The sequence below is a fragment of the Patella vulgata genome, chromosome 1 (genome assembly GCF_932274485.2).
Source record: "Patella vulgata chromosome 1, xgPatVulg1.2, whole genome shotgun sequence".
NCBI classification, from domain to species: Eukaryota; Metazoa; Mollusca; class Gastropoda; family Patellidae; genus Patella; species Patella vulgata.
In genome coordinates, this window is record NC_065879.2 from 70,335,502 (window position 1) to 70,359,019 (window position 23,518).

A 23,518-nucleotide genomic window follows, 5' to 3' on the forward strand; every position below is an offset into this window, starting at 1 on the left:
TCCCAAGTGTCGAGTGAACGTTAAACTCCATTTCTCTCTCTATCTCTCTCTCTCTAAATCTTCACATTGCTCATATACAGAGTTTGATGATATTGAGTATTGTGAGTTAAAATTGTTAGAGTTTGTAATTAGATATCACTGGTTAATCAGTAAGGTAAAAGACTGGTCAATCACAGTATTATAATAATTGATGTCAACTATTGAAAACAGTAAATACATTGTCAACAGTTATGCCGGAAAAGGATAAGATGCAGAACTGCACCAAAAGTACGCTTCGTAGGATCGTATGACTTATTAGACCGGAACTAAGTATTACTAAATATTATTATGTCACTGGCTTTAGTTAAATGAAACACGTTGTTGTACAATTAAAATCCTTAACTTAAACATGTGACATATGCATTTATCTTATAAAACATATACCGGTAGTCGCGATATGTGTGGATTAGTATAATATGCGACAACATTAATTGTTAGAATAAAACTTAGTTAACCAAGCTTCCATACTAACAGTTGGCTATATATATACGTCAATACTGTAGAGCGTATATCTAAATATCATACTCACGTTCTTTCCAGTAGTCATCCACTTTCGCATCCCCATCTCCAACAATTACTCCTTCACCGCCCCCATAACCATAATCTCCACCTCCCGCTGAACCATACCCATATCCCCCTCCTCCACCCCCCGAACCATACCCATACCCACCACCGCCGCCGCCATATCCCGATTCACTAAAAGCAGCGTGTTCTTCAACAAAGCCGCCATACTTGATACGATATCCTCCGATCATTTTGGCCTTCTTGCCTTCACCGAATCCGGCATCTTCTTCGACCACTCCACCTTCGCCGCCCTTGTTGGCTCCTGGTCCACCAGTATCACCACTCAGCTTACTGGGTTTGATCTGATTAGATTTCAGAGGACTGTAAAAACAAGTAAAGCATTGACCTAAGTGTACAAAATTCCTGATAATTGTTTGTTTCCTGAAGTGAAAACATATAAAAGTTTAGTTTAGCATCCATACGTAGTAATAACGCCAAGATCTATGATATAATTCCAAGAATGGGAGCACAACCATCTGTACAAGATTGTATTCTGTGCTATCGTTGGACGTGAAGAAATAGATGAATGTATTACAAACCAGAGTTTGGTATAATATTATTCATGCATAAAGAAAATTTGAGTTAAATTTCAAACCTTTTGTATAGTTCTTAAAATATTTGGCTTAAAGGGCCAATCTCGATAATATTTTGTAGATTAAAACTGCTTAATTTTTATGTTAAAAGCCCTTAAAATCCCCTATCTTAGGACCGTGTAACTAGCTCAATATACGTGATACGTTTTTAAACACTTAAACCCGTCAGTCTTCATCTGGACAAGGAGACTGGTGCCCTAAGCTGTATTATGTGGTGTATGGATAAAATCAGACTTTTATTTTATAAAAATAACGTGTAGGTGAAATATACCTTTCGTTATCAAGTAGAGCACGTGGGTCATGCACTGTATAGACCTCTAAAAGAATGGCAATCGATTACCAGGTCACCCAACGAAAAAAATTGACCCGAAATCTTAAAAGACTTACGTGTCCGGATAAGCGGGTTTGACGTTCACGTCCAAACAACTCGATATTTTGAGCTGAAATTTTGAGACAAGGTAAATACGCCATTCGTAAACAAACTTTTAATTTTGAGACTGTTCAAATCGGGATAGTCCCTTTAATTGAAAACTAGAATATAAACAAAAGTCCAAAGCTTTTGCATAAAACTAATTTACACAATTACAGATTTCTGTATCTGCTGCGACAAGCAATTCGGGTCCTAAACGACCACCTAGAATCACGAATCTTGACAAAAATCTGAAGTTGCTGTCGTTGCATTATGCTTCCGCAACTGTAGCATGATTATTTGGATTAGGCACCTCAATATAGGGAGCTGGTGTCAGACAAGGAATTCCGCGAAGAGTTATGATCTCCGTGTTGACTTGACATTAATTTGATCTGAAAATTAAAATTACTTATAATCAATTTTACAGGGAACTTACGGATTTCTGTATCTATAGCAGAGGTTGCTACAACATGGTCCGCAAAATCTATACAATAGATAACCCAGCAGCCCAAGTAATGCTAGTCCAAGAAGGCCACCTAGAATCGCACCTACAACATTCCACGGATTGTCAAAAAAACTGGTAGCAGTTGCTGTCGCGCCGGCGAATGCTCCTGCAGTTGTAGCTGGAGGTAGTGGGATTAGATTGGTCACTACAATTGGAGGAGCTGTTGTTGGACAAGGAACTCCGCGAAGAGTTATGGTTTCTGTCTCGCTTACTAATGGTGGCTCTCCTCTATCGGTCGACTGGACAGTTAAAACCTCTGTTTGACCTGCAAGATAATTATACTTACTTAATAAAAAGTATTTTGCGTCTAGCACGCAGACCTATGCCACATCCACTATTTACAGGTTCAATCTTACCTTTTTCCTTAGAATTTGGATCTTTGCAGTCATTCAAGCCCCAGAGTAGCCGTCCAAGATATATTTCAGTGAATCAAACTGCCAGTATAGATAGCCGCAAGGATAAATATTCGTACCAATTACCAAGCCACTCATACACTAAATGAACAATGGAATTCCTAAAACGGGTTACGTACCCGCTATTAAAATCTAGCACCGCTTAATACTTTAACCTGATTTAGCTCTTGCATAATATATGTTTAACTCGATGGTGGGCGCGTAAACTATTTGTTGCATTAATAATGGGATTGCACATTCCCTCCACACTACTAGTCAGGCGATCTCATTCATTTTCGCTTATGGGTTCGAATCGATGGCAGGCATAGTATAGATAACGAACCTTGTGGTTTAAAAGCGCACTAATTAGATCTTCGGACACCTAACCGAAGAAAACAAATTTATGAAGATTGGGATTTAACAACACGAAGACAATATAACGGTTGCCTGTATCCGCCCCAAGCACCAAATGAAATGAAATAGGATTTAACGTCCTACTGTCCTGCACCGACTGGGTTGATGGAGGCGGGCATATGCCATACTGTGCGCACTACGGCCTATACAAATTCCGAATTCCATCTGTCAAGGGTTCTTTTACGGGTACACCAAGGTGTACACGGGATATCGGCATTTTTCCATCCGAACGACTATTCGTTGTCCCTTGCAGGCCTTGCGTCCTTCACCACTGATAAGGGAGAAACCACCCCGGAAAATCCCGATGAAATTTCTCGGCCAACACCGCGTTTAAACACGAGAACCAACATCTTACTCGCCGAGGCACTGCGACTCCCCTGCCTCATATACACTCCATTAATCATGTATTTATTATTAATAGCAGGACATTAATATTACCATGGACCGTGTATAGATGGACAGACAACGCCCACGAAGCCATTAGAATTCTGTGCCGCGGCAAAAAATAGACCGGACAATCGTGACTAAAATAAAATTACCTCCCCTCGCGCAATTACCAGTATTAAGTTTAAAAACAAGGAAACAGAAATCAATTCATATTATTTTTGCTACTCTTTTTTTGCAACCCATACATAGATAGACTACTAACTGATGATTGGGGCGTATCAACACATAGTCTTTGTTTACTTCGGACGCGCCCATGTGAATCCGAAAATAACATGTCGAGTTTTCATTTAAAAACAAATCTACTAAAACACTCTTTTAATTTTTACTTCTGCACAATTAATCATCATTTCGGACAGTATTATACCTGAACTTTATTTTCATAATTTTAAAATCCTTCATACATGCGGGAATTTGGAGAAATTCGTCACTACCGGATAGGAATACTTATCGAGTTGAAAAAATACCATTTAACTACCATTTAGAATACCGTAAATTCCAAGGAGGAGTTCAAGAAATTAATTTGTATAAAATCCCGCTATGTCAAAAATCACATCGCTTGATTTGCCGTTGACATTGAGATCTCGTCGTGTCTCGCCTTAACACATTTCCGATTGGATTAATAATAATAATAATAAGTTCTTTATTTTTTAAAGGGTGAAAAATTAGGCTTTGCAGCCTGTTTACAATTCTGCCCTTAAATGACAATAGACAAAACAAACATACACATATATTATACATACAAGGAAACTGAATAATGAAAATGTATTCTTTACATTCCAAATAACATCAAATGCAGAAACCGATAATGGTTTAAATTTAAATATACAGAATAGTTATATAACATTTTTGGATATAATTATGCAGTGATTTTTTAAAAGTTGAGAGAACATGTAATGAGTTTAAATTATTTGGAAGTGAATTCCATAAAACTGGTCCATTATAACTAAGACTATGTTTAAATTTAGTACAATTTGGATGTGGAATTTGTAATTTAAGAATTATAGAGTTGTAAGGAGTATTTTTAAATTGAAATAAGGAACACAAGTAATTTGGACTTTTATAGTTTAATATTTTGAACAGAAATATATATTTATTCATTAAATGACGTTGTTGAATGGTAGGCAGTTTTAAAGATTTTGAAAGAATGGAATATGAAGAATCAGAAGAATTATATTTAATAATAGGTTTGTTGAATATAATTTTAAATGATAATTTTTGGATAATTTTAAGTTTATTAAGAGAAGAAATTTGACAGGAGTCCCAAATGGTAGAGCAGTAGTCAAGATGTGATTGAAAGTGGGCGTTATAAAATAATTTTAATACATCAGTTGGAAGTAATGATTTGATTTTCCTAAGTTGAAAGTTTTTCTGTTTTAAAATAGTACATAAATGGTTTACATGAGTGTCCCAAGAAAGATTAGAGTCAAAATATACTCCTAAGAGTTTAAAGTCAGAAACGTGTTCAATGAAGGTAGAATTAATAGAAATGGACAAATGTGTAGATAAGGAATTTATTTTAGGTTTTGAAGCAATAATCATACATTTAGTTTTAGATTCATTGATGATCATGTCATTGGAGTTGCACCATTGTATGATTTTATCAGTTTCTGGCTGAAGTGTAGAGTTAAGAGAATCAAAATTGGTAGAAGAAGAATATACAGTGGTATCATCAGCAAAAAGATCACATTGAGCTGTCAAATTTAGAGGAAGGTCATTAATGAACAGATTAAATAGTAGTGGTCCAAGAATGGAGCCTTGAGGAACACCATGGGTTGTGAGATCAAGAGAGGACTTGGTTTCACCAATTTGAGTGCATTGATAACGCTCAGATAAGTACGATTCTAATAATGTGCATAATTTGGTAGAAATTTGGTATAATTTTAGTTTCTCAAGTAACAGGGAGTGATTGGCCATATCAAAGGCTTTACGGAAATCAAAGAATACTAAACCAGTGTATTGACCTTTATTAATGGCAGAATAAACATTTTCTGCAATATTTGTAAGGGCAGTATGACAAGAAAATTTGGACCTAAAACCAGACTGATGAGAATAAAGTAAATCGTGATCCAGGAGAAAGTTATTAATGTGTTTACAAATATGCTTTTCCAAGGGTTTAGAAATAGTTTGAAGTATAGATATGGGGCGATAATTATTGGGCTGGGATTTTGGACCTGATTTATATAATGGAAGAACTTTAGCCTGTTTGAGGGTGGACGGAAAATATTCTTATCTATACAAAGATTATAAATAAATGTCAGTGAATCACAAAGAATTGGAGCACCAAGTTTAAGAAAATGAGGACCAACTTGATCTAATCCTATTGATTTGGAAGTATCAAGAGAATGAAGATATTGGAATACGTCACATTTTGATATGTAGGGAAGATGACACAAGGTATTGTTTTCAAGATGATTAGATACAAATGTAGATATCACAATAGAGGTAAAACGATCTAAACGATTTGATGGACTAGGTATAATGGACTTTGCAACATTAACAAAATGAGCATTAAAAATATCAGGGGCAACAAGAATGGAAGAACAATCATGAGATTTACCCTCAGAATTAGCAGTATTGATGGCTTTCCAAATTTGTTTACTGTTTTTGCGATCAGTGACTAATAATTCAAGACATTTGCTTTTATTACTACGAATAAGAGATTTAACTTTATTACGAAAATGTTTAAATTGCAGAGTATTGCCTTTTTTCTTATGAAAATCACGTTCATGAATATAATGAAACACTTCAGGGGTTATCCAATCAGGTTTATGAACATTTTTGACTCGTTTGGTTTTTAAAGGGACATGTTTATTAATAATGGGCTGTGTAATATCATACCAGTTGTCTAGTGCAGTATTAGGATCACAGTGATCATATATAGAATTATATGGAGCCCGTTGTAAATCATAGAGGAATAAATCATTATTAAAATGTTTAAATGAGCGATAAGTAATATTAGTATGTGAAGATTTGGGAATTTTACACCTTTCTTTTGCCAAGTAAAACAAATAGGGAAATGGTCTGATATTGAGTATTGAAGGAACAATAGATTCTTTGACATGTTCAGTTTCAGATACAAATATATGATCAATTAGTGATTTAGAGGAAGAAGTAATTCTAGTAGGTGACCTAATAATTTGATGTAGACCATATATTTCAAGAAGATCGGTCCATGATTTATTATGATTATGTAATAAGTCAATATTTAAATCTCCTAATGATAGTATCTCACAGTGAGAATTCCATGCTTTTTCTATCATAAATGAGAAGTCAGTATTCCAGGAAGATAAGGAAGAGGGATTACGATAAATATTAGAAAGTAATAATGGTTTAGAGTGTTTAGGAGTAATTTCTATCCATTTGGCCTCAATATTATCATGTTCTAAATGTAACCTACGATTACATATGATATGATTTCTAACATACAGAAGTGTTCCATAGGAACTTACATTACAAGAATCTTTCCTAAAAGGTTGTTGAAAGTTTGGGATTGAAATATCTTCATTAGTCACAGATATATCTAAATGTGACTCAGATATATCTGTGACTAATGAAGATATTTCAATCCCAAACTTTCAACAACCTTTTAAGAAAGATTGCTATGAAGGTTGCTGCGTTCAACTATATGTTAGTCCCGAAATGATCTAGGTTGGTTTGTGTCGAGTGGACGTTAAACCTCATCTCTCTGCAAAACATTTCATGTAGACACCCTCACTTTAAACGGCAGCCAATCGTGTATAACATTACTTTGTCTCAGTCGGTATCCGTCTAAAATTCCACTATTTCGTCATACGCGATATACTGGATAGTAAAAGCTCTATTACAATAATATGACACTCCCGTATCTTGCGACATACTTATATCACGTGACTTAATACGTATTTAACGGGTGCAAACTCTATTGTGAAAATCCTGTTTGAAATAAGTCATTCTCCATTTAAAGAAAACCACTGGGACAGAGAAGTCGTTTATATTATCTGTTAGTTTAAAATTATCAAGCGATGTAAGTGTTTCATTTTATTTTGTGCTTAGATTTTTAACTCATCTTCGAATCCCCGGTTGTACGTGACAAGGAGTAGGGTCGCCTGTCCAACCTCGTGGGTTTTCTCCGGGTCCTCCGGTTTCCTCCCACTGCTAAAGAGCCCTACGCGCAAGCGAATAATGTAAATAAAATTAAACCATATGTTAGTCCCGAAATGACCTAGTTTGTGTCGAGTGGACGTTAAACCCCATTTCTCTCTCTCTCTCTTTTAACTCATCATATATTTATATATATATATTATATTTTATATAGGCTATAAGTTGTTCCTAAACTTAATCCCCCCCCTACACACACACACACACACCATCACCACCACCAAAAGAAACTTCCCTAAACCATGGGGTTTCGTTTTCTATTTAAAACAAATAATAATAACTGCCGTCTTTGTGAGGTTTTTTTGTTTTGGTTTTGGTTTTTGTTTTGGTTTCGGACATTTTCTCTGATAGTATTAAAATATAAATAGTTATTTTTAATTACATCTAATCGAAAATGCCTTGGTTGTGCAAAAGCGCGATATTTTAAAATAAATCTGAAGTACAACCTGATTAGTATAATAAATAGCAAAAAAACTATTATTAATTTATTTTTTTATTTGAGTAAAACATGGCCGTGTGAAATCAATAAAGCCAATGTAAATTTAAATGACCATTGGTGGTATATATTACCTCAGCTATATCATTTATACAATCTGATTAAAATACAGATCTATATTTCGTTTCGTTTTTTTATACTTTCGATGGCCTACACTACAAGTGTAGTAAAGACAAGTAAAACGAAATTTTGAACTATAAAAACGAATCGAAATAGGATCTGTGTTTTAACCAGATTGATCATTTATACTATCACTTCCGAAATCATTGACCTATTACGGCTTTTATCAAAAAGAAAATATCAGATGTAATAGAATATATCGGATTATTTATTTAATGCATTCATATGTTTATAGTAAATTCCATATTCATTAAATTCATGTATGTTCTTTACAGGTTAGGAGCTATTGGTTCCGTTTTTGGATCCGTAGCCAAATTAACCGGAATAAACGCACCCCAAGATGACGACTTTGTTGACAGGTTAAATCACGTGATCACGGTTTCGATATTTAGCTTATTCGCCATATTTGTGACAACAAGACAATTTGCTGGTGATCCAATCAACTGTTGGTTGAGCGACGAATACAAAGACTCACATGTAAGATATTTATAAGTGTATATATTTGACATCGAGGGCTTATACATGTATTCCCACCGTAAGTGCACAATGTGGACTATAATTTGCCTTTGAACGTATGAATGCCTATTTTAACATATTTCAAATGTTCACAGACGCATACAAACGGCGAGTCAAAACCAATATAAACTAATGTAAACTTCAAATGGGCATACTTTACGTTAACATGTAGCCATTAAAATGAATGTTATGTACGTGGGGTGGGGGTGTTTAGAATAGGGTTTAAAGATGCATAATGTAAGGGGGTGTTGAGAATAGGGTTTAAAGATGCATTATGTATAAGAGCTAAATCTACCTATTGCAGGCCGTTCTTTTGACCTCAAATGTTATATAAATTATTAATTAGACATTTACTAACATGTCAAGACCATAATCAAGTCTCTAGAACATCTGATGCTCGCGATTTTCAATAGATTGAAACAGGGTCATCATTTGATAAATTAATTAAATAATGGATAATCAACAATTATATGGAATACAAGTTACTTAGAAGTTTTATATCTTTGCTCGAAACATCACCGCAAATTAATTTCTAAGTAACGCGAATCCCATATAATTGTGTCATGTGTTATCTTCAGCTTAACTCCACCATTCACCACACATTTAACTTTTATTTCCGGTTTGTTGTCATGGAAGGAAATGTAGGTCAAAACATTGATTATTGCTTTCCGGCATAGCAAAGTCAAGACTATAGTCACGTAATTGGAACCAAGCAACAATCGTATTATATTAATAAAGATAAATCTAATGATGGGTTTTCTTTCAGAAAAGTTACATACACAGTTATTGCTGGATACAGAACACGTATAAAGTCAGTTGGGATGGAATTATACCACAAGATGAGAAAGAACGTCAGATGACCAGCATTAAATATTATCAATGGGTTCCTGTCATACTTATGTTCCAGATTCTACTATTCAAACTACCCAACGTCTTCTGGAAAGTTCTTAATGAACTATCGGGAATAAATATCGAAAAGATTGGTCAGCTAGCGGAAAATACTCAGATCGGGGATATGGAATCGAGGGATACCGAAATCAAAAACCTAGCAACGTGCATCTCACGATGGCTGATCTACAAACGAGAGCATCGTTACAACGTTTTTTCACGCCTGCGCAGTAAGATAAGTCGGTTTAGCGTCATCTTATTTTTTCTTGGACTCAGGAACGGAACCTACCTTGTTGGATTATACATGTTTACCAAACTACTTTATTTTGTTAATGTCGTGGCTCAGTTTTATATGTTAAACACATTTTTATCGGACGATTTTAGTATGTATGGCATTGAAGTTATCCGCCACTTGCGAGATGTGGGAGAAATCAAAGATTCCGAATTCTTTCCAAAAATCACATTCTGTGACTTTTATGTTAGGCAAATGACAAATGTGCAGCCCCACACAACCCAGTGTGTTCTTCCTATAAATCTGTTTACCGAAAAGATCTATATATTTATTTGGTTTTGGATGTTTTTCCTCGCCATGGCGAATGGTTACAGTTTTCTTCGCTGGCTATACAAAGTTGTTTTTAGAAAAAATCGAAAGGATTACGTTGAAAAATATCTCTCCGCGTGCATTGACGTTTCACAACATGAAGCTCAAGTATCACAATTTATTGACGTCTTTTTACGAGACGATGGTGTCTTTTTATTGCGCGTGGTATGCAACAATTCTACGCCCCTGGTCATGATGGATCTTATTAAAGAGTTATGGGCCTTGTTTGTAGCCAGTAACTTTTGCAAAAAGGATGAATTAACCAAACCCCTGTATCCTAATATTCAAGAAAACCCCATAGACACAATTGGTGCATTACCCCTTAAGGAACAACTTCACTGATAGTAAAACCTTTTGACCTGTTCCAGATGTGATATCGCAGACAAACACTGCAATATCCACGCTTGGAAAATAAAGCATAATGAAGGTATGAGGTCACGTATGCCCAGTTTGTATAGACTATTCACAAATGTGTTGCAATACCCCCACCCCTAAAAATAATTGTACCTGAAAACATGTTGTTACTCTTCTAGTACTAGGCATAGTGATGACAAATGTTCATTTCATTAGTCAGATTATTGACTGTAAAGAGGCATTATAACTGGGACCAAGAAAATAAAAAATAATTTAATGTAAACAATATCATATTTAGTGAACTATTTAGAGTAGTTGTTAACTCATTAAACACCACCAAAACTTGATACAACAGTCCCTTAATTAAAGGTTGAAACGTCGGTATATCAGCGATGGTTTGACATATTTATCTCAAATTATGCATACAACAATTTTACTCCGAACACCCCAAATGTAACTAGTCAAATCATGTCAAACTTAACATTATTTTGGAAGGTGTAAAAAGCGCCAATGTCCTTTTAAAGATGAGCGAAAGTAGTCCCAAAGAATTATAATTTGTTAACTGTTATATTTACTATCTGGGTTACTCCACAACCTTTAAGAATATTATCTCTTGTGATTTTCTTTATAAAATTTTGTTTGACAATTGGTAAATAAGGGTGTATTTGATTGAACCAAATCCGGGTGGCGCCGCATCCGGGTTCGTATATATTCGGTCAAACTTGTAATGATATCGTTGATTCTTCATTGTATGAATTCATGTAACAATAGGATATCAAATATCACTACTCTTAAACAATGATTCTTGATTGTAATTATAAATCCAGATTGGGATTCTCACGCAATACGACCATCTTGTTATTGTATTATTTTTAGCTACATGTACTAACAGGATGACTAGTCATTTTAAACGGATATATCCACCCAATTTAATCTCCATTTTATATTCAAAAGAAAGATTTACATGAAATTTTAAAGATTCTTTCCGCGTTATATCCCACCATAAGTCCTAATAATTTCATATATATAGTATTCTGTTGTATTGGTTTTTGGCCCGATATTAACATACACATCAAAGAAAAATAATCAGTTTTTGTATGCATTTTTATATACTTTATAGACTTATTTTTTATATCTATATACACATACTTGTCTATCAAAAGTATTATTATTGTTGTTTATATGTTTGTTATTAAATTTTAATATGTAAAAAGGTGTTTTGTTTTATAATGTAAAAAAAAAGTAACTGTCTTAAAATTGAATTGCTGAACCACTGGTAACAAGCTTTATCACAGTTAGGTAATGTATGTACGCTTTAGATTCTAAGGTCTATCATCGTGACTGATTTGTACGTGACAACGCGAAGGGTCGCCTATTTAACCTCATGAGTTTTTTTCTGGGTCCTGGGTCCACCCACTGCTAAAAAATGGCATAGTTTGTGTTCATCGGATTTTACACCCATCTCTGGCGGTGCTTCAGTTTCTTATCAGTGGACTAAGCAGTGTAACTCTTTACTCCGCGCCCTCTTACGTGTTATTGCAAGTATCACCTGCAAGACTCGGACGTCCACACCAGAGTCTTCAATGTCCACTCTGCAGTATCACTTTATTAATTCAGACTAAAAGAAACTGATTTTATTGAATGCATTGTGTTTAAACCCGGTGTTGGCCGAGAAAGTTCATTGGGATTTTTCGGGTAGGCAGTGTGTGCTAGGCAGTCTAGCCTTTATGTTTTCTCGATATTGTCTATAAATAGTATACAGTAGTTTTCGGCGGTTAACCATCCTGCCTGAATAGGAGAGTTGACATTGTAAACTGTAGAGTTACGGTAACTAACTGTGTTAGTGTGTATGTCGTAAACATGTAACTCAAACTGTTGAACAGTTATAATAATAAACTTTATAAGCATAATTTGTAGTTGAATAGTATTTGGGGCCCATGTTGATATAGACCCTAAAGTCTGGATTCGTCTGTATGTTGAGGACGGGATTAAAATATAAGCACTTTCTTTCTGTTGCGGTCTAGGCTAGGTCTATGAAAAATATAACGTGGCACGGAGTTGCCTCAATCATATTTTCTTGTTTTCAATTGTTTACTTTTGCTAAATCAATTTGTATACAACCGTCTATCAAGCGTTACAGTGACTAGGGTATGCGACCGTGGGTAGCAAACGTATCCAACTTCTTTCGTTGAGAGAACTTAAAATTATGGGTTTCGATTGGCCAGGACAGTCAGTATGGTAGAGACCAGTTACCTACCTGCCACAGGAGCTTGAACAAGATCAAGTTCACCTTGCGCGTTCAATGTTAAACTGCTAGTTTTGGAAGGAATAAATTCTGTTTTGCCATTCGTGTCCTTTCTACAGTCGTCATCTATAGAGCGCAAAGTAGCAAGTCTGATAGGTTGTGCGCAATCTGTGAAGGTGTACGTTCTTGAAAATGGTTCATGATAAGGTCTCTTGTCATTTATATCACTAGAAAAAGAATCAAAGGGACATGTTAATCTTAATACGTAGTCAAATTCTATAAGGTAACACCAATGCTTTACTTTGGTCATTTTGAGACCATCTATGTTTAATCAGTACGTTCGCTTCTTTTTTCCCTTATTGTGGATATAGAGAGGGGGGGGCATATGTCTAGTAGTTTAACGCGTGTGGGTGAAACCACATGGTCTTTCAGTAAAGGCGAAGACCAACGGTTTTCAACAAGGTTTCCACAAATCTTATATATATATTAATATATATTAAAATTTACACTGAACAAATAAAAAAGTTGGATTATACATTGTCTTAATTTAAAAATTACATGAATAGAAGTTAGAAATTACATGAATAGAAGTTAAAAATTACATGAACAGAAGTTAGAAGTTATACGAAAGAACGTTAGAATTTTGAATCTAATAGCCCGTTCAGACGCTTAAGTTGAACTAGTTTAAAAACCCCGGGGATCGTTAAACCAGTTTAACTTAAGCGTCTGAACGCAAATGTGGGGCAAATAAACCAGTTTAAAAACCCCTGCTCGCGACCTGTCTTCGAGAAGGCTTTTTTTTTTAAACTGGTTCATGAACGGGTTGGCTTAAAAACCCCAGCTCCAGCTTGCCAATGTTATCGAAAGCGTGCGAGAACCGAATAAAGAATGTGAAGCTACCCATGCGCAGTTAACTCTAACCTCCGACCGAAGAGGTCAGAATAGTTAAACTGGTTTGGCTTATAGTACGTGTGAACGCAACACGATGCTGTCTTAAAAACCCCAGCGATTATGAACTAGTTTAAAAATAAGCGTCTGAACGGGCTATTATATACCGCCATAAATTCACGCCATGTGGCCAATTGTTAATACATCGCGTGGTTTGTTTGACATCTTGCAAGCGACAAGTATTTCGTCTGCTTCGATGTTTTTGTGCTTGCTGACAGTGTTTTTCAACATAAACAGACCAAAATTATGGGAGACATATAATATAGTGCATTTTGGCACATATTGTCGAAGCGATATCATACATTTCGATACGTTGGTGTCTGACGTTGACATACTTTGGAAATTTATATTTTTATTTGAATATATATGTGCCACAAGTCCGTTGAAATAAATAAAAACACTGTCAACAGACTCAGCACGCACAAATATTTTCAAGCAGACGAAATATCTCTCACTTGCCGAGTGTCAAACAAACCACGTGATGTAAACACTTAGCCGCGTGGCGTGAATTGGTCCACAACGTACTCTTATTTATGAGTGAATGTACTCGTCGGATTTACGTATTAAACGTTAACACCCCCAACAATTCCATATTTATAATATCCAAATAAACAGTTCCTTTAGTCGGATTCTTATCCAAACGACGACGCGTGAACAAAATACAGCAGCAAACTTATGCCAAATCTGTACGCTTACTACAGAGACCAGTGAGCGTGTTGAACCAACTACATCACTTCTGCTCTGGTTATAATAAAAATTGATTTCTCGCTTACAAAAATTTTTTTGCATGTCTTACAGAGGGGATTATTTATCAATATATATTTAAGATTTATGGAAACCTTGTTGAAAATCGTTGATTTCCCCTTGGTTATATCTATTTCTTAAAGTCACCTCTAGTAAGAAACACACTAATGTGGCTCTCACTCGAGAGCCTCAGATTTATTCTTTTTTCTTCAGAAACAAAAATACCAGAAGCAAGACCATCAGCGCCACCAAAACAGTGAAATTACCTTTCTATATAAATCTAATGTATTGCATGTATTTTTATAAAACTAGGAAATATCACGACCTAATTTTTTAATCGTCCTATATCAGTGCTTATGTGGAGACTTAACCTCTCGCCCAAATTCTTAAACCTAACCCACAATCTCATAAACAACCATGTGCCCTAACCTTATTTAGATTTTAGCGACCTTGACGAAATATGGAGGTGGCCTTGGGAAATAGATCTAGCCGAGAATAATAGCAACTAGCCCTAAAAACAAGACGTCGAAACACATAAAATTAATATAGGAATTGCCATTTCAGAAAATCCATTTGCATTGCTAGTTCAATGTCAACACTCTTAATTTTATTTATTCTAAAATTTCTCTCTTCGTGGACCATATCTATGTCTTTTATTTAAATTAATCCATCGTCACGATTCATGTTTGATTATGGACTAAGACTAGTAATTATTTCCCCTTATTTCACGAATGTAGTGCTAGTTATAAATAGACAATTTTTCCCTTAATTTTTTTCTCCCCTCTTCCTGCATTTTTGGGTTGACTTTTTGGTCTAGAATTGGAGAAAAGGGATCAAATTTGCAATTTCATAGCAGTTTTGGGTAGTACTGATGATATTACAGCGGAGGGATAGGGGGTGTAAAGTGCCCTTCTGCAGAGCAATCATTGTGTCGGAAGTGAGATTTTCACCCCAGTCAACTTCAAATCCGCGTAGCAAAAAATCTAAATGGTCAACCCCCTACAAAATTATGACGAGATTGCCAAATGTTGTCCCCATTGTGCCTATAAAGATTGGAACCAACGGAATGTTCAGCAAAAAGCTACAGCCTGTGATGTTACAGCCATTTAACATTGAAGTCAATGGGCAAATAATTGCTAGTCTGAGTCCTTATAATAATGCATGAATTATGGAATTTATTTCCGGAAGGGACGTAACTCTTACTTGACTCGACGAAATTTACTAGATACTCATCCACATAAGAAACAAACTCCCGTTTTGTGAAATGTTGACAACAGACCCAGACCCTCCCGTACGTTGAAGACTGGGAAGTTCCGGGTGACCGAGACTAGTCGAGTCTGGTCGCCTGTCCAACCTAATGGTTTTTTCCAGGTTCTCTGGTTTCCTCCCACTGCTAGAAACCCCTACGCGCAAGTGAAATATTGAAATACAATTGAACCATATGTTAGTCCCAGAATGACCTAGTTTGTTTTTGTCTTGTGGAGAGTTTGCTTGAAACCTGAATCAGCCGTTCATGATCGCAACTAGACGAAACTCACTGTGTTGTTCTAGATGGAGTTGGTAATGTTTTTCTTGTCTTTCTTATTGCTTTTTGGGAGACGTTCTTTAATTAAAAAAAAGCCCGAGGCTCTGTAAATTTGAGTACGACCGACATGAAACTTGTCATGCTCGTTCTTTGACATGGCTCTAATTTTTAACAATGAGGTCACAATTTCAAGAAGGCTGCGATGGGGGTTGGGGTGGGGTGTTGGTGGCGGGGGTTTAGACTAAAGAAGGGTAATTTTAATTCTGTTTTAATACAGAAGTATAAACTGTAACACATACTTTTGTAAGAGCAATTACTAATTTATTTGGGCGGCGTTTCCAAGAGTATTGTTTGAAAACGTTGAGAGAAAATATATTCTTCGAAACGTCGCCCAAATAAAAAAGTAATTGTTCTAAATGCCTATGAAGGATACAAATATACATGGACGCTTACTTTAGTTTGATGGTGACTGGAACAACATTTGACATGTTCCCGTCCTTGTCTGTAACTCGTACCTCGAAATCAAACACATCCTTATCTGGAATACATTCAAAATTAAAGTATTCTGGGGTGAATATCTTTCCTGTAGCGGGTTCAATCCGGAAGTCGGGCTGTAATCTATCATCAACAAACGAGTAGGTATGTTTCTCATTAAAATCATCGTCTTTTATTTTATATTCCGGCTGAACTTGGACCTTAAAACAAAAATTAAATGGAAAATAGTTTAATACAGCTCACAAAATAACACAGACTGTATATATTGACAAGTTAATTATAATTTCCAACTTTCCTTAAACAAACTATGAAATAATGCAATAGAATGAATGGATTACACGGGGTTTAAAATCCTACTTGTCTGATCCAACTTGGCTCATGAAGACGAACATAGTCATACAGTATTCTAGTAGTGAAATTGTCCGAACAGCAATTGAATTCCAACTGTATTAACAAATAGCCCAAAACACAACGTAAAGTTTATGGAGGGGAGGGGCTGGATTAATAAAACAAACGCATATGTTACAATAGGGCGTGAAGCCGCTCCCCACCCAAATTTGAAACATAGAATGGATTTGGCACATTCTGAGGTATATTGTGGGCGAGGAACACAAGTTAAATAAAATAGTTATATTGCTCATTTCAAACTTCAATCAAGGTACGATCCCAGTCAAGTCTTTTTAAAGACAACCACTAGTAAATGAATAATCGCACATTTCCTGACGAACTGGTGGCACTATAAACATAATATATGTCTACCAGCGGGCAGCCTAAAATGTGGAGACCCTCCACAGATCCAAGATCTGGTCCGAATATAGCATACAAATTGGAAAATAACGTCTCGGGTACGCCGATATAGAGATCCAGAGTAATAACTCTAAAAATGATTATCGGGAATCCATTAAAATTTATAGGTTCTCGTGTGTCATGAACATAAAAGGTCAGAAACTTTAAACAGCATGACCATAGCTTTCATACGGAGCCCCTTAAGTGCACGATTCCACTCTTATATAATTTTTTCGTGCATAATTTTATAAGAGTGGAATCGTGCACTTAAGGGGCTCCGTACTTTCACATTATCTATACACGGAACTGTGTACGGCGTCACAAAACACTATTCAAAGTCCTTGACAAAAGAAATCGTTTTTGCCTACCCATCCTTCGTCTGTAGTATACTCCTTTTTGTCTAGCTCTAACACAGGTTTCTCTGGGACATCACTCCATTGGACGTATATCCACCTTGGTTCAGAAGGACAATTACCATTGTCAAACACTAAGGATATATTAACAGGTGGATCATTCTCAAAATCAAATGTTTCACCTGTTCTCGTTACTATCCTGGCTGGAAAAAAGAAAGTACGTGCATCTAGATGATAATGAGATTGAACAGGAACTTATCGTGTAGCAGTAGCTTGGTAATAAGCTTGGCAAGAAAGAACGCATCGTGTAGTCCTAGATGGCAATAATCTTGAAAAAAAAAGAACGTATCGTGTTGCACGAGCATTGTAATTAACTGTTGAAAAGAACGTATCGTGTAGCTCGGGCATAGTAATATGCAGACAAAATAGCACGAGCATTGTTATAAGCTGACAAAACAAAAGTATCGTCTACCACGACCATGGTTATAAGCTGACCAAAGAACGTATCATATATCACATAATCAGCCGACAACAGAAAGTACTAAATAGCATAAGATAGACAATGTATCCCTTAAGGTAAAGATAGCACGAGCATGGTAGTAAACAATCTGATAAACAGATCCATCAGAGCTAGCTACCATTTACTTTTGGAATGTTATATTAGTTACGTATGGTAGTAAGCTGACAAAAGAAAGTGCTGAACACCGAAAGCATGGCCATTTGTCACCTGTGCCCTTTAAGCTAAAGACCAAACAAGTTTATATATTGCTTAAGCGGCACTTAGTAACCGAATGAATTAATACATGACACAATTATGTAATTAGAAGTTTATTTCTAGCGACGTTTAGATGAGAGTTCTCTCGTCTTCATCAAACAAAATGATATATAATTTGAAAATAGAGACTTACTCGGAGAACCAGTGGGGCAATGTGTGGTAGTATCTAGACGTTCTAGATATCTAGCCGGATCTATAGTCACGACACATGTACCCCCTGCTGCCAGACCATCTGTTATGGGTAATTCTACAAGACTGTTCTCTGGTAATACTATGCTTCTATTCCAGTCCGTAAGCACACGTTTAACATTAGAGCCTAAAGAAATTTAAAACCATATAAATGTTGTGACGTCTTGAAACAAATTTGAAAATTTAAAAACAAATTTAGTCTCTGCGAATATTAGTCTGGACGCGTTGACAACATTTGAGAATAACAAGTCATTGGCTAGATGATCCCGGTCTTTTACATTATCATAAGGCCACAGATCACCAGTGATTTCCCCATTGACTTTAATATTAATTCTCGTCTCTTAGACCGGCTCTAACTTTTCCCCAAATGTTCGTTGGGTAGAACGCGTTCTACCACAGATGGAGCAACATGTGGCAACCTTTTGCCCAAAAGCACGTACGAGGTTCATCGAAAGTAGAGACAAGTAAACATGCAATTCTCCGCTCTACTTTTGAATCTAACTAACCTCTTTACTGTTGTATCCTTCCGCTCAAAATCTCAAACCCTTTTCTCCAATTCTATACCAAAATGTCAACACAGATCGTCATGCAAAAGGGTGAAAAAGAGAAAGGGGGAGAAAGACTAAAAATAGCATAATTGGTGAGCTGTGTCCATAAACAAAGTCTATATGGGTAACTAGTCCTAAAACAAGATGTTGACACCTATGAAAATCCATTTGATTGCATTGCCAGTTCGATTTCCAACCCTCTTAATTTTTCTTATTGTTTATATTAATGCTATATCGTGGGAAGGGGCGCAACCCTTACTTGACTTGTTCAAAGATACTGGATAATCAACCACATGCAAAACCAAACTCTCTGTAACGCATGGGCAATAAAACTTTGCGTCAAATATTGACAACGGTCCCAGAACCCCGGACGTTGAAGACTAGGAGGTTCTGGGTTACCGAGCCTTAAACAAATTGTGTCCTTTCATTGAATGTGGCATTAGCTTGTTTCACTATTCACTGCATTACCGACCCTTGTCGTAAGAGGGACGTGTCCCAACTGTTACTTTGTCGGTAACACTTGTAGAGCGGGACCCCAGGGGAATCAACCTAGCTGAAAAGTGTACCAATTTTCTCCTATGGTATCAGTTCATGTATATCTGGTATCATCAGAATGTAAGTCTGTCGATATTGCTGACGAATATGCAGGGTATTACGTCAAGGGTTTGATAAGATGTGGGTTAAAGCGAGATCAACCCTCGTTTGGAGTTGTGGCCAACCAGGCATCATTATTCGTATCTGTTTAACCACAGACAATCGAAAGAACCCCCCCGATTCCATTATGTACACTAAATGTTATAATTCTCAGGTACCGTGTTTTTAAGTGCTATGAATCTATATAAATGATTTGACAACCTAAATAGCAACATACATAGAAAAATAATTATGCTCTGACTTTCTTAGAAAATATGAAATTATCGCATTAAAATGAGCTAAATTCTAGACTAACCTGGATCCATTGTTATAGTTCTTGTAACTGCTGGGTTGTAAGGATCGGACATAGTAACAGTTACATCCTCGGGTTCACAAAATGTATTCATATTTTTCTTGGCTGTTATCACACCATTGTCTAAAGACGAAAACAGGTGTTATAGTACATGAACTAAATACCAAGGGATCAACTAAATCGAATGATAATTATTTTGGATGAACGATTTTGACTTTGTTTAATGATATTTACATATTCTGTTATATAAAAAAGGGACCCATTTCCCTGCGTTTAGTCCCCCCCCCCCCCCAACTTATTATTTACGGAAATAACACATAAAGCCTACTATCAATAGAGAAGAATCCATTATCTGGTCGTTCTGTAATGGTAAATGTTAGTGTGTCACTCTCTGGGTCCATTGGTTTCAGATCAAGAACTTCACCATTAGTTTGGGTAAATGTTGTAATAGTGTGACGTGCTGAAATAGAAATAAGAAGTTAATTTGTAATAATAGTGTGACTATAATAATTATACTTGAAATGGATAATTATTCAATTGAGATTGATATTGAACTTCTGTGGAGGTGTAGCTGCAGCTACTTGACAAGAGTAACCACCAAAAGACTTAAACGCCACTGCATCTTCAATAATAAAGTTAACGAATGGAGCAGATATTTTTGGGGTGAAATTAATTCGTTTTACATAGATTATTTAAATGAAATATAGTATTGAACGTTGAACTGAAAATAAATTGTTATGATAACGTGGTATGATAACATTTTTGATTGAAAGCAAATGTTTGGTTATTTTGGTGACTTGTGGACCCACAATAAATCTCGTCGTTTTATTTCTTATATCTATAAAAGGGATAAATAAAAGACAACTGTGCAGAAGTATGATGCTTATTAAGAGGGGTTTTATAAAGTGTACATGGTACACAGCAAAGTCTGGACATGAATCTAATGACTTTAATGCAGTACCGTTTAGACCAAAGTCAGCCGATCCTATCCTAGAATGCCAACCATTCAATGTCCTTCATTTACTATAATACATCTAAAGTATAGATTTGAATTTTATTTTGAAATATAGATATTAATCCGTGTATTTATTTGAGTACAATGACTTTCCCTGAGGTTTCATAATTCACAGTGAGCTTCAATTGAAATGTGGATTTAACTTGTCTGCACCAACCGATCTAATGAATCTGATGAAACATGGCGAGTAGAGTGTTTGAGTCATAAGGGTGTATTTGTCGGTGTCACAGTTGGTTGTGCCTTTAGTATTCGAAAAAGTATTCGAAAAGATATTCGAAAGGTGTAATCTTGAAAGGAACACAAAAAGCATATCTCTGTATCATAACTTACTTCTTGCGTCTTGAAATCGTGGCGGGAAATTTGGAATTACTGCGAGACTGATGACCACTGCGGTTCCAGTATCGCGACATGTCGCTGTGATCTGATAATTTCTAGATTTATCAAAATCTAATCGTAAATTATTCCTTGGTGCGTAAAACAAATTATAGGTACCACCACCTGAGAAAAAAATAATAAATAAAATAAGACATTTAATCAGTTAGAAGTAGAGGTATAATATTCATAATAACACAACTTTATGGATTTACTACTTCTTGGTTTATTACATGCAACGTTTTAATAAACCCAGAAAAAGTAAATCCATAAAAATGTGTTATTATGAATAAAATAAAATATATTTGTGAAAGACCAGTAACACGATTTTTAAGTTGAGAACAAGTCTGTGCGTTGTCGAGTTACAACAACGCCATTAGGAATAATTGCCAATGAAATTAAATAAGAAAAATAATCATGTTTGTATGATATAATTACCTACCGACAGGTAATGCTCCAAAACACCCATTACATGTAGACGGGACTGCTGTTACGTCCAAGGCACTGGCACAAGCTATAGGCTGCGCAGGAAATGTGTTTAAGCCCTCTGCTGATTCAGGCAAAGACCATTGGGCTTTTATTGTTATTATGTTCTGTTTAAAAATAAACATCCTCATTAAGTAAAGCAGTCAAAAAATAAATAACCCAAAGGGAAACGTTGCTTGTTCTTTATAGACATTTCACATCACGGTCTATTACTATTAAAACTAAATATAAAGATTGTTTTGCAAATATATCGCATTATAATTACCCCCTTAAAATGCTAACATGCCTGAATAAAACCAAACATATTATACTTTTAGACCACACCCTTTTTAAAAGACAATATTTTGATCAGAGTCGATCAATACATAATTATATAAGTTATGGCCATTTTGTATGTTTAGATAACTAAATGTAAAGATATTCAGTCGTTTTCAAATATTATAATTACCCCTTAAAACTCCAACAAACCCGAATAAAGCTAAAGTTTAAGACCATACTTTTTAGAAAAGAAAATATTTTTTATCCAAGTCGACCGATACATGCTTAATTATATCAGTTTTTGTCCATTTTATGTGCTTAGATAAATAGTGATATAATAACAATCATAAACACCGGCCCATACTTCACGAAAGTTTTTATAAAGTCGTAGATATTTCTTGGAATACGCTAATAATTGCGGACTGTAGTTTTTAGGGGTCTAGTGATAGTGAAACTACGTTACTGTACTTGACTTCCTAAGCAGACAAAACAAGTTTTCCCCAGTTTTTCATGGCAAAATTAAATTGAAACGATACTTCCTGGGGCCAAAATGAGTCTTTATTCTTATTCGACGTTATAAGTTGCTCTTAAATGACAAATATGACTCCTATTTGTTATTTTAGAGCAACTTATAACGTAGAACATTATATGAGATATGAAAGGCCCAAGTCTTTCAGAAGTAACTTTTTAATCTAATTGTCAAAGCCCAATATTTCAAGGGGGGTGGATGGCTGAATGGTTAGCGTGCGCGCGCTGTATCATAAAGTCTGCCATTGAGTCGACCGGCGTGGTTTCGAATCCCCGGTGGAACGTGGCAAGGAGTAGGGTCGCCTGTCCAACCTCGTGGGTTTTCTCCGGGTCCTCCGGTTTCCTCCCACTGCTAAAGACCCCTACGCGCAAGCGAATTATGTAAATAAAATTAAACCATATGTTAGTCCCGAAATGACCTAGTTTGTGTCGAGTGGACGTTAAACCCCATTTCTCTCTCTCCCCCCCAATATTTCAATTGAGAAGCGGAATAACCTTTTTGTTCTCATTTGGAAACAAAATAAGTTTAGTACAGTATGATGTAGATAGGTCATTTAGAAATTATTTTAAAATCAACGTGAAAAGTCAACACTTTTGATAATAGCCATTAAAACTCCATCATCGCACAGATTTCAAGTGTCAAATAAAAAAATAAGCCATAAAATACACAAGATGGACATCAGTGTATGTTACAGTTCTACTTCTATTAAAATGTGAGTTTAAAGCACTCGAAAACCTAAAAATAATTACTGAATTTATGATCCGTCTCTGTACCCTAATTTCAAATGGCCATATCTCAGAAAGATTTTGACCCAGAGAGTTATACTTAC

The 23,518-nt window shown here is 35.7% G+C and overlaps 2 protein-coding genes across 5 annotated transcripts in view; one reads left to right on the forward strand and one right to left on the reverse strand.

Annotated features, from left to right (window-relative positions):
- Positions 1-23,518, reverse strand: part of LOC126827504 (cadherin-related hmr-1-like) — a 92,929-nt gene that overhangs the window by 1,640 nt on the left and 67,771 nt on the right. For 3 of the 4 annotated variants that reach the window (XM_056099867.1, XM_056099886.1, XM_050556959.2), the window contains 5 exons: positions 17,587-17,774; positions 16,391-16,632; positions 12,733-12,947; positions 2,042-2,375; positions 569-924 (listed from right to left, as the gene is read on the reverse strand). In XM_056099867.1, coding sequence (XP_055955842.1) covers positions 569-924; positions 2,042-2,375; positions 12,733-12,947; positions 16,391-16,632; positions 17,587-17,774 — 1,335 coding nt within the window. Of the gene's footprint in view, positions 1-568; positions 925-2,041; positions 2,376-12,732; positions 12,948-16,390; positions 16,633-17,586; positions 17,775-18,479; positions 18,663-20,032; positions 20,153-20,357; positions 20,490-21,374; positions 21,543-21,858; positions 22,010-23,518 lie in introns of all 4 variants that reach the window. The other variant, XM_050556948.2, reaches the window with a different exon arrangement.
- On the forward strand, positions 7,236-11,688 carry LOC126827616 (innexin unc-9). Its single transcript, XM_050557079.2, has 3 exons — positions 7,236-7,366; positions 8,392-8,593; positions 9,399-11,688. Coding segments are annotated over exons 1-3 (1,269 nt in total). The 5' UTR covers positions 7,236-7,364; the 3' UTR covers positions 10,464-11,688.